General features: G+C 40.2%; 1 protein-coding gene across 5 annotated transcripts in view; it reads right to left on the reverse strand.

The window, feature by feature from the left end:
- Positions 1-12,769, reverse strand: part of PLEKHA5 (pleckstrin homology domain containing A5) — a 204,369-nt gene that overhangs the window by 59,914 nt on the left and 131,686 nt on the right. For all 5 annotated transcript variants that reach the window (XM_084877192.1, XM_084877187.1, XM_084877188.1 and 2 more), the window contains 2 exons: positions 8,627-9,091; positions 3,089-3,554 (listed from right to left, as the gene is read on the reverse strand). In XM_084877192.1, coding sequence (XP_084733318.1) covers positions 3,089-3,554; positions 8,627-9,091 — 931 coding nt within the window. The remainder of the gene's footprint in view (positions 1-3,088; positions 3,555-8,626; positions 9,092-12,769) is intronic.

The following is a 12,769-nucleotide window of genomic DNA, read 5'->3' on the forward strand; positions in this document are numbered from 1 at the left end:
TTTTGGCTGAAACCGGTTTGGCTCAGTGGTAGAGCGTCGGTCTGCGGACTGAAAGGTCCCAGGTTCGATTCCAGTCAGGGGCATGTACCTTGGTTGCGGGCATATCCCCAGTAGGGGGTGTGCAAGAGGCAGCTGGTCGATGTTTCTCTCTCATCGACGTTTCTAGCTCTCTATCTCTCTCCCTTCCTCTTTGTAAAGAAATCAATAAAACATATTTTTTAAAAATAGCTTTTTTGGATAATTGTAAGTATCTCTGAAATTACACTAAATCTTGAGAAGTGATATTTTTTTTTTCTTTTTTTTAAAATATATTTTATTGATTTTTGTACAGAGAGGAAGGGAGAGAGATAGAGAGTTAGAAACATCGATGAGAGAGAGTCATCGACCAGCTGCCTCTTGCACACCCCCTACTGGGGATGTGCCCGCAACCAAGGTACATGCCCTTGACCGGAATCGAACCCGGGACCTTTCAGTCCGCAGACCGATGCTCTATCCATTGAGCCAAACAGGTTTTGGCCTGAAGTGATATTTTCTTAAAGATTAGTTGCAAAGTGGTATCTGAAACTGTATCAATAAACTTTCGCACTCTGTTTCAGTAACATCCATTAGTTTATTTGCAGCATGAATGTGTAGTATCAAACATTGGTCACGTGGAAAATATTGATTTGGTGAGTTATGCAGATTGATAAACTTGATCTCAGCATACAGCACTAGTAATTCCCATTTGTTAGTACCACCACTGATCTTAAAGCACGGGAAAGCTAGCAAGCTCACAGAAGCAGACACGAGATTTCTAAAATTCTAATTTTTGCTTGGAGGGTCAAATGTTGTCACCAGTGACAGATACTGTCAGCTGTTTTCCATGAAGTGATGGGCTAACATTTGAGAAGTGTCTGTCAAATACTAAGTCTGTCATTCGTTTCAATATTAAAACTATACTTTGTCATTCATTCTTTCAAGTAAAAATGTTGTTTCATGAAAAAAATAAAATTAAAAAGCAGCTAGTTCAGCTTGCAACTCAAACAATCATGCAAGTGTTTTTTTCTGGGAGACAACCATTAGTACTCTGATATGCAATAGAAATGCTTGAAGTATATTTCCTATTTCACCACACAGAATATTGAAATGATAAAATTGTCCTTTACTGTTTTATCAAAGGGATTCTTTTTTTGAAATGAGAGAGAAAGGGAGAGGTAGAGAGACAGAGAAAAACATCAATCAGATGCCTTCTGCATGCCCCCTACTGAGGTACATGCCCAAAACCTGGGCATGTGCCCCGATTGGGAATCTAACTTGCAACCTTTTGGAACATGGAACCAGCACTCAACCAACTGGGCCACATCAGCCAGGGCTCAAAGGGAATCTTAAGAGAAACTGCTCCTTTATTTATTTTTATTGCAAGTATAAGGCTGCGAAGCATACAAGGACCTCTAGCAGGGTTTGGAGCCCCGCAATTTAGACTAAGGTACTAGTACTTTTACCCACCACTGCTTTTGCACTCTTTGAAAATGGTAGCACAATGGAAAATGCCTTATTATAATAAACATAGTTTTGAACTTACTTACTTACTGAGAGAATCATGGGGACCCTCAGGGAAACCCCCACCTCCCTCCCAGTGGTCTATGGGCCATACTTCGAGAACCACTGATCACATCCAAGACAAGATTGTTGTCGGGTGGGGAGAACTGGCAATGTTGGGGAAGTTTACTGGGGAGGAGGAATTAACTGGGAACGGAATAAAGAGCACATATTCATTTGCTATTTATTGTTAAAACAGATGATAGGCCTATCTGGTTTGGTTCGGTGGATAGAGCACAAGCCTGTGGACCAAAGGGTTCTGGGTTTGATTCCGGTCAAGGGCATGTACCTCAGTTGGAGGCCCCTTCTGAGGAGGCAACCAATCGATGTCTCTCTCTGTCTTTCCCTCTATCTTACAATCTCTCTAAAAAACCAATGGAAAAATACCCTTGGGTGAAGATTAAAAAATAAACAAACAAACAAACAAACAAACATGATAAATTTTGGCTGGGAATACAAAAAATTCTAATAAATATGAGAACACTTTTCAAGCACACATTAATAAGTTGTATTCGATCAGATTTCTCTAGAACGTTGTTACTATCTTTATCACATACGATTTGCCTTTGGATGTACAAAGTGACAGACACTAAACTTAGTGACAGTGAAGTTCAAAGTGACCCTTTCCTCGGCAAGGCTCACTTCCGCCAATCAGAAACTTCTGGATGACTTGTCAACTTCTAGCTAACTCTTATGTATGGAAAAAGCAAGCAAAGGCTTTAGACAATGATGTACCGGAAAGATTCAGCCCATCACAAAGATAAGAACAAGTGTATCTTAAAGTGGTATAAAGCAAGAAATTCTTTATAATTAAAAAGAAAATAACAGCCATCAGAGAACAGGCTGTCTGATCGGAACAACTCTTTAGCATTATGAGAAGCTAGCTGATCGATAAAAACATCCCAAAATCACTTCTAATAATCTGCTGAGCAATGCTTTAACTGACTTAAGATACGAATTAAAACATGATCTCTTAATCTCAATTCTTTAGAAGTCTACACCAGTAAGCGTCGTTATTCTCATATTAAATTAGTATGTAAGGAGATATTGCAATATGCCATGTACTCAGCTGGTGGTCAGGAGACGGGGTTGGCAGGTGTAGAATCTGCACGTGAGTGAAGAGCCAATAGAAATGCATGTGGTCTGAACCTACGTGGGAAGCGGATGAGGGATGCCACCAAGCAGAAGAATGCATAATGCATCCGCTCCAGAACTGTTCCTGTGCTCCTGAGAGATTTGATAGGAGGTTTTGACACTGCAGAATATTCTTCCTTACTTTTGAAAACAACAACAAAAAAAAGGAGCTACCTTGCCTGTTTCTCCCTATATTTCTGTCTGCACATTCACTGCAGCTGTTCTGTGAGTTTAAAATCACTTAAATAAAAATAAACGCACACCCAAAAATATAAAAATAAATGAATAAATAAACGAGAGACTAGTGTACTAGGAAAAACCCACACACCACAGCACGCATAGAGCAGCGGCTGACACAAGATCAGCAGACACTTACCTTCGGGTGGTGGGCCCTGTGCCTGCGGTCTATCGTCACGTCTCCTCTCTGAATCGGGGAGGTCACCTCTGACCGGTAGGTCCGCTGGGGAGAGTATCCCTGGTAAGCGGCTATTGACCCGTGGGACGGTGACGTGGGGATCGAGTGCATGGTCTGGTCCGAGATGTTCACCATGGTCTTGGGGCTGGGCAGGGTCCCGTGCCGAGGGAGGGTGCTCTGCTTGTTGTAGAACTGGCGCTGCTGCCACTCGTACAGCTGCCACATGGTGTCGTCCCTCATGGACCTCCGCTTCTCCTCGGCGCCCGGCCCCACCGTCTTGTCATGCGCGGACGGGGTGACGCTGCAGAGGCTCTCGGGCCTGGTCTTGCTGTTTCGCGGGAGCGTTCTATACCCTTCAGGGTAGCGGGCCACGACCTGGGCTCGGTGGCTGGGCATATTCCTTGGTAACGTTTGGTAAGAAATTACTCTAAAACGAAAGAATTGAAATATAAAAAATGAAGGGGAGAGTTGCTTTCCAGATTCTGTATTTTTTCCATTTCTGGTAAGTACAATACATCTGAGGACTTTTTTTTTTTTTTTTTAAAGATCAACATATTGATTATTATACAAGGCATACATTATTAATTAATGAACACATTTTAATCTTTTCATGAAATTTAATTTCATGGATTTAGTACATTACATAAACAGCATCTGTCACTTACATAAAAGACCATTAGTTCTGCACAATGTGGTTTAAAGAAGAAAGAATATTTATACTTCTTTTATAACAAAGTATATTCAATATCTAATTTCGTATTTGTCTCACATCTTATTTGTTTTTGTATAAGAAACAAACTCCCAGGATCTCATTCTCATACATATCACTAGACAGTTAAGTAGGATTTCTGTATATGGATGGAATACCGAAGTCTTTGAGTTGTGCCCAAAAAACATGAAGACAGGAAATGAATAATTAATTGCAGGGCTATGTGGCTCCTCTATTGTACCCTTTCCGACAGAAAGCACGATCATGGAAAAGGCACATCAGTACCCTGTGTTTTAAAGAAATAATTTCCCTTGGTTACTTTTCTTAACTTGAAAAATAAAAATCACTTAACGCTAAAGCTAAAAATTTAAAGACAAAATACTCAAAACCCAACATTTCAGTCATAAAACTGTGAACAAAATCTGGCCAACTAAAAATTTGGGAGATTTGGTTTTCTTATGTAGAAGATGATTTTATCACCAAGTTATGTTACAGTTTGAAAACCCCACATCTTATTCTGTATTCAAAATAGTTCCAATTTTTTCTACCTTTTCCCTAAACTGAATTTCCTTCATCATGCTAATTGTTCTTTAGCTTTTCAATGCCTCTATGCATAACGGAACACAGCCCTCTGAGAAGAGAAACACTTCGGCGAGGACCATCTGGTGATGCTGGGGCTGAAGTACCGATGCTCTGACAGGACCAGTGTAAGCAGCTCAGTTCTTTGCTGTTTTCCTTCCATAGACTCCCATCTCCCCTGCGTGGTCTCCCTCCCAGTTCCCCTTTGAAAAAAGGCCAGAGTTGGCAACCATGGCTATCTGGAGAGGGAGCTTGTCAGTCAGGGAATTTGATGCCATTTGAGGAATTCTGCTCTAGTACCAAAGTAATTTACCCGGCATGCCTTCGTTTACTTGCTCTTCCACATACTCAAGAGATACTAGAGTGGCCTTGACATGCAAAAGGCTCTGGATGGGGCACTAAACTACATCACAGAAGCAGACACTGAAAATATAAATGGTATTAACTTTATATCGAGTTTGGAAATACCATATGTACGTGAAAAGATCATTATATGATCATGCAATCATATAAGGAAGGGGCATCCATGGTCCATCCAAAACACACTAAAAACTGCCTGTGAACTAACGTGTAGCTTCCAGTTCGGAAAATGTAACCACAGCAGACAGCTGTCCGTGCTCTGAGGGGCTCCTCGCACGTGAGCTGCACCCTGCTGGAGCGGTGTGTACTGAACTCGATCTGTAAGCCCATCACGTGGTCACCAACACAGGCTGCTCTCCTACTCAGCTGGACTAATGAATGACCACAAAGTTTAAAAGCCTCCTCTGCCAGCTCTGGGACCACTTTAGGGGAATTAAAAAAAAAATACAATAAAAATAGGTTATTGACAAAATAAGTTTATCTTTATTCCATATCCTGTCCAGCATTTTGAGACCCGGTTTTCAAAATCGACAGTTTCCTTCTTGTGGTCTTCCCCAAATAAATTCCAATGAAGTAAAAATGTGATTTACTTTTAAGTGAAAGCTTAAAAGAAGGAACCCCGGGGGCTCCTCCGTCAGGTTTAGTGCTCCATTCACCGGCGGCTGCCTGTCAAGCGCCTGAAAGGCCAGGCCCCAGGCCCCCGCCAAGCAGAACAATGGCCCGAGGCCAGTGCCCCTCGGCAGGGCCCTCCACTCACAAAGAAGGCTGGAGGCTCTGCTCACAGACGCCGGGGTCTATGTTCTGGCTCCGAATTAAACCTGTTTTCTTTCCACCAGAACGTGAAGAAGAAAAGCAAGCCTTTCTTAAAAGTTTTACAAAATAAATGATTACTGTGAAATGCCATTAGGCTTCTACCCACCAACAAAAATTAAGTTATTTCATTACAAAACATCACAACTATTTTTTTCCTCCCAGTAAGAGGTTTACATAATAATGGAGAGGATATATCTCAGTGGTCCATTATGGACATGACCCAGTGAAGCCAAGGCTGGAAGAGCAAGGCAGAGAAACCTTAGCTCAAAATAACCTCGGGCCAGCAGCCTGCAGAAGCTGCCTTCGGAAGGAAAAAGTCACAGAAATGTGAATTATACCCATCAAGGGGCCTAAAAGTGCCTGGGAACCAATTGCCATGCTCAACCATTTTAAAACCAACTCCCAGCTATCTGTCGAACTTTTTTTTTTTTTTAACTTTGAACCGTAAGAAAGTATGATTTTACGTGTAGAAAAGTGATTCCACAAAGATGTGAGATTTGACTTGCTGGGTGCAGATTCTGCAAATCTTCTGGCTGGCGTTTTTAGTGTTGTTTCCTGAAAATGATTACTACCTCAATACGTATTTCCAAACATCCTTTCTTTCTTTTCTTCCCAGAACAATCTCTGGCTCCTCTTCGGTCTAATTAATTTTACTTTTGGGAAATAGCAAATATTTCTGGCAATTCTCCCCTGGGGACGTTAGAAAAGGGAGCCCTGAGGGTGGGGAGGAAGAATACGGGAGTGAACCACTCATCCCCGGAGAATGTGTCTGCACCTTGGGGGAGCGAACCAAAGATGGAGCCAGCGCACCCAGGCGTGTGAGCTGTGCTGCTGGACAGAAGACAGACTCCGGCCGACAACTGTGGATGTTAAGCAAACTGGAGGCACCTTCCTATGCCTTAGGAGTTTCACTATTAAGATAAGTTAATCTTCACTTAATCGAAAACATCAATCAATGCCTTTGTTTTCTGGTTCTCTGTTACTGAGAGGTAAGTTACAATAACTCTGAAGTTAATTTTTATGTACATATGCCGATACCTTAGAGAACTTTTTGAATCTTGCATCATTAAATTCCCGATGAATGACAGAGCCCTTTTTCTCATCCCGCAGGTACCTGTTTTTCCTCCATTTCCTCTGGCCTTCGTTTTTGTCTCCTTTGCAGACAGTCCCTTACTCCTTCCCCTTCACCCTTTAACTTACCCCGCACCATCATTCATGACCTCCTCTCTTCCCAAATCTTTCCCGCACAGTAAAAGGCACCAGGCAACTCTGATGACCAGGGAGTCTTTCTTGATTTTGCTCAGTCACTCACACCGGACTTGAGCGAAACCAGTTTGCAATCAAGCACATTCAAGCACTCCACTAGACAAGTCAAATGTATCTTGAACACATCACATTCCACCCCACCTCCCCTTTCCTCATTTCAGTTACTCCAATAGCTTTTGAACTTCCTCCAATTTATTCTCCAGATTCTGTAGCCAGGATGATCTTTCCAGAACACAAATCTGAATACATATATTCCTGCTTATCTCTCCAGCCTCGTTTCTCATCCAGCATTGTAGCAGTGTACTTAAGCTATACTGGATGTCTTTGGGTTCCTTTCCCTGCTCTCTATCTGTACTTCTGCATATCTAAACCAACAGGAGCATATCTTTGTATGTCGACTGAATCCTGCTCCTCCAGAAAGATTTTTGTGGGAATCTCTAGACTGCACTGGCAGTCCCTGAAGCATGTTCTTATAGCATCCTGTTCTTCCTCCATAATATCTGTCACTAGATACTGCACTCATTTATTTAGCTTTCTCCCCTCCTAGATAAGAACCTCTGGGAGAAATCTGGACTGTACCTTTTCATTGTTTTATCTTCTGGTCCCATGATTAGCACATAGTACTGATCAATAACCGTATGAAAGAACATGTGTGTGCATGAACGATAAATGCTTAGATGAATAAATATAATACTTAGTCATGTGTATTGTGAGTTAAGAAAGTCAGGGAAGCTGAAACTGGTTTAGCTCAGTGGATAGAGCATCAGCCTGCGGACTGAAAGGTCCCAGGTTCGATTCTGGTCAAGGGCATGTACCTTGGTTGCGGGCACATCCCCAGTAGGGGGTGTGCAGGAGGCAGCTGATCGATGTTTCTTTCTCATTGATGTTTCTAACTCTTTTATCTCTCTCCCTTCCTCTCTGTAAAAAAAAAAAAAAAAAAAAAAAAAAAAAAAAAAAAAAAAAAAAAAAATCAATAAAATACTGTATTTTTCGGACCATAAGACGCACTTTTCCCCCCCCAGAAGTGGGGGGGAAAAGTCCCTGCATCTTATGGTCCAAATATAGCCTACACATATACTGTAAAAAAAAAGTTTTTTTACTTGCCCGGCTCTGTGTGGTCTCTGTGTGCTTGCCCGGCTCTAAAATGGTTCTAAATGCTGCTGTTTACTTTACAGGGTTGATTACATGTGTTTATGACTGTGATGTTGGGTTTTAATGCACATAAAATATTTTAGGACACTATTTGTTTCAGAATCTTTTTTTCTTCATTTCCCTTCTCTAAAAACTGGTGCGTCTTATGGTCCGGTGCGTCTTATGGTCCGAAAAATACGGTATATTAAAAAAAAAAAAAAAAAAAAGTCAGGGAAGAAGAGAACTAGAGAGCATAAGCCATTACTTCTGTTACTTGCCACAGGAGATCTCTGCACACGTTACCAACGGAAGTCAGTCAGAGGAGGGAGATGGGGGGAGAGGGGGAGAGAGGGGTATTCCAAACAAACATGATCTCTACTCACAACCTAAGCTTTCTCCTGGGCCACGGGAGAATAACTCCTGGTCATTACTAGTAAAGTTGGGTGACAACAATAGGAGACAGAGAAAAACACACACATTCGATTATTTAAAAAAAGAAAAAGAAAAGATATAGTAACAAAACTATAACATCTAAATCACAATTTAAAGTAACACCTTTAACTGGCATCTCAGAAGCCAATCTCCCCCAACACAGCATGAAAGAAACGTAGGCTCATAACACGCAACAACAAGACACTCACCCCCTGGCTTCTTCTTCCTGACCTCTCCCCTTCTGGATTTTAATCCACTGCTCCAGCTGCTGCATCGAGTTGGTTCTTTGTATGATGCGGTCAGCCTCGGGGTGGAAGGGCCCCGAGTTTGGGTGACTGCCCCCTCTGAGATCCGCCAGGCTAACATTGACTGTTTTGTTCTCTGAACTATTCATATTGACTGGCCTGTAGTGTCCGGTCTGAGCCGGGCCTGTTGACACATCGTATTCAGATGGCAGAGAATTCAACTTGACACTATTGATTTTTGTTAGTGGTCTATCTTGACCATCCTTCTGAAATCCATATTTTTCAGCTTCTAACGCTTTCTTTTCTTCACTTTTGCTGATTTCCTTGTTTTTCTGGTTGTTCTGGACCTCCGGTTTAATCAGCACCCGATGGTTGGGAAAGTTATTGATTTCTTTCGCTGGTGCGTTTTCAGATGTGATCTTGTCCACTCTGAAATCAGAGAAGAAAATCATAGTGAGTCGGACGAAACAATGGACATATTATTTCTGTGATTCAATCTAGGAAAGATATAAAATTACCTTTTACTAAAAAACCCCAAAACACACACAAAAGAACAAAACAAAGAAACAAACAAAAACCCCTAACAGGGTTCACTGAGGACAAGCCAGTACAACTCCTCTGTATGAAACAAAACACACAGAAAGTAAAAAGTGGTGAGTGTACCCACCATTAGAAATCTGGAAATAAAGCAAAATAAGATTGCCCTTTCGCAGTGAAACCACAAAAGCCAAACTTGAAGAACTGCAGCATCTAGCCATTAGAAATAAACAGCATAGTTTCCAGCCAGGAGGGCTAATTCATCATGAGACAAACATGAGTCTGGTTTGTGGAAATGATGACACCAGGAAATTACAGTCTGGTGCTATCAGAGATCTGAACCACATGACTAACCAACTCTGTTCGTGTTCAAGAGCATCCGAGTTTCGGTTAATTGCCCTTGGAGCCAGACTACACATATTTAGCTTCCAGCTCTATCTCCTTTTAGCTGTTCCTGTCTTTGGGCAAGGCGCAGAAAACTGCTGTGCCTCCGTCTCCTTTTTGGTAAATGGGGATAACTGAAGGATGTGAGGGCCAGAGGGGTACATCAGTGGCTGCCACATTTATTACCATTATCACCCCATCCCATGAAGCCATTTTGGATGAGAATCTGGCATCCCATGTCCATCTTTCACCAGAAGGATGTGCCGCTGAACTGTGTGTGTGTCTGGACCACTGGACAGTTTTGCTGCTCAGCATCCCAGCTGCTATCTCTAGGTCTTTCTGATGAGCATCAGCTGCCCTGAGACCGATCACTTCCAGGCTCTGACAAGGCCAAACTGAGCGTCTGAACCTGCATGAAACGGCCAAGATCAAGCCATGCTGGGAGCCCTTCAGGAACTGGCCACACTTCACTACGCAAAAATGCTGTTGAGTCCTAAGCGTGGCACTGCTGCCAGTTTCAGTGACGTGCAGACAATAATCCATAATGCACAGCTGTTGATAGGTAGCTTGGAATATGATCAATGGGACTATTTTAATTTATCTTTATTTTTTATATTTTATTGATTTTTCACAGAGAGGAAAGGAGAGGGATAGAGAGCTAGAAACATCGATGAGAGAGACACATCGACCCAGCTGCCTCCTGCACACACCCCACCGGATATGTGCCCGCAACCAATGTACATGCCCTTGACCGGAATCGAACCCGGGACCCTTGAGTCCGAAGACCGACGCTCTATCCACTGCGCCAAACCGGTTTCGGCGGGACTATTTTCCTTGCAGTGAAGTTCTGGACTACCTATTTATTCAGGTTAGATATATAAAACATCTAGCATCTAGATTGGAAGCAATATAGATACTGAGAAAATTTACTGATATGCTATGCGGAGTGCCTTCCCTCTTGAAAGACAATAGTCAGAAGACTTCGACAAAGGCACACTCATCCTAAATTTGGAGGTGGGGAGGGAAGGAATTTTTATCATGGATATCAAATATCTGGAAAGATTTTTTTAAACTTAGTTACTTCTAGTCTATCTAAAGCTATATTTTAAACTAGACCTTCACTGCCTTTTGTCTTATTCCACCCCACCCCCCCGCCCCCAAAAAATGTAACATTTAAGAAAATGTAATGTAAAAAAAAAAAAAAAATTACACATGCTGAATTTTCTCTAACTGAAATAAAACTGATTCGGAAATGTACCCTAGGATAATACAACTAATGCAAAGCTTGGGCTCTAACATTAAGAAGAGTCATTTAAGTTAATGTAGAAGATACATGCAAATACAGAAAATGAAAATAATAGGCCACGGAGATGGAAATTATTCAGAGAATGTATGTAATGCTTAGATTGCTTTATTCCATCAATGATCTGCACACTAGGGGACTATGTTAAAGTTCACAGCTTAAACACTTGAGGAATTCAGAAGCAATGAACTATCTAGTTAAAAACGAAATGTTATTATCACTTAGGTGATAAGCCTTAATAAATACTTCTAAGTATTCTGGCCATAGGCAAGAGAGCTCACTGCCCTAAAACCAAGCAAAGAAAATCCCCCAATAGTAATGAAATGAAATATGACAGTAATTAGGTACCTTCAGTTTTAATCAATATTAACAGGGCAGATAAAAATATAACAGCTAGAAGTAAAATAAAAAATAATTTCTACATGGCAACAGTGACTGACACCTAAGTGGTGTTCAATAATTCCTGGCTAACCACACAACGGGCTAAAAATTGTTACGGGCACGCAAGGCTACCAGAAGTCAAACCAAAATATTGACTGTCATCTTTATTACCCTAAATTACGAGTAGTTATTAGTTTTTAGAGTGGAAAGTATCAGGAAAAAAAGGTTAAAAGTTCTGAGATTATATAATACTGAAATTATCTGGAAATAAAATATTTTAATTAATATATTGATTTCTGTATTCTAAATAATTCCCTAACAAATTGACTTTGAAGTTAAAATTATTTTTAAGATTTTCCATTAATTATTTTCATCTACATTGTTTTCTCCAGCAACCAGTGCTAACTACTTCACTGTTATGTTCATTCAGGTCATTTTAACAAATGGAATTCCTTTTATTAGGTATCAATCCAGAATATGCATATAGTTGAGGTGGATTTTCTTAAAACTATCTGTCCTGAGTTCAATTACGGGCCTTCTTTTCTTTTTTTTTATGCTCCTTATTTTTCCCATGGCTCAATTACTAGTGGTTACTTAAGTTGCTTTGAACTTGGAATTTTAACAAACAAACCCATAGCATCAACTTAAGTCTTTTAGCCAATAAGTCATAAGACTTTATCTGAACACTAAAAAAGACTAAAGACAATCCTCTTTTTTCCTGAGAAGAGAAAATACCCAGAAGCACAAGTTGGCATTTTCCTTTTAAGACCTGCTCAATTATCGCTGACTGGGAAAAAAATATTTTAACTTTATCATACATCTTTCTTTTAAATTATAGAAATATAAAAAATATTTTTTAAAGCACATTATTCAGCTTTAGAAACAGATTTCCTCTCACTAGTTCTTAATTTAGTTTAATATTAAAATGACCCATGTTTAAACAGGGAAAAAATAACATTAATTTTAATAGTACATGTTCATATTATCAACGAATCTAAGTGCTAAGGTTTCAAAAGAAATGATGTAGATTTCAGCAAAAAGGAGATATATTTAGAAATAATCTATATGCTTGATGTATTATTTTCTGGAGACATTCATCATAAAACAATCAATTAACCAAGCAATGCTGAAACACACACACACACACACACACACACACACACACTTCCCACCAAAACTCAAAACAAAATTTTATTTCAATTTATCAAACTTTAAAAACACACAACATAATTTTTAAAATATAATTAACTTCATGAATATAAATTCTCTTCTAAGATTCAGGACCTTAAAAAAAAAAACACCTATCTTGTATAGTTTTAAGATAACAATTAAAAATGTACTTACCGGAAATTAAAGGTAATTCTGTAAGAAGAAAGAACATTCGGTTTGAATGTTAGAATTCTGGATTCACCTCAGTACACTGACAGGTGAAAATGAATGAGGAGGAAAGGTGGAATAAAAATGCAGGTGGTATCTCAAAACTAACTTAGTAAGGTGTGTTA

This window comes from Pipistrellus hanaki (assembly GCF_964339955.1).
Source record: "Pipistrellus hanaki genome assembly, chromosome: 3".
NCBI classification, from domain to species: Eukaryota; Metazoa; Chordata; class Mammalia; order Chiroptera; family Vespertilionidae; genus Pipistrellus; species Pipistrellus hanaki.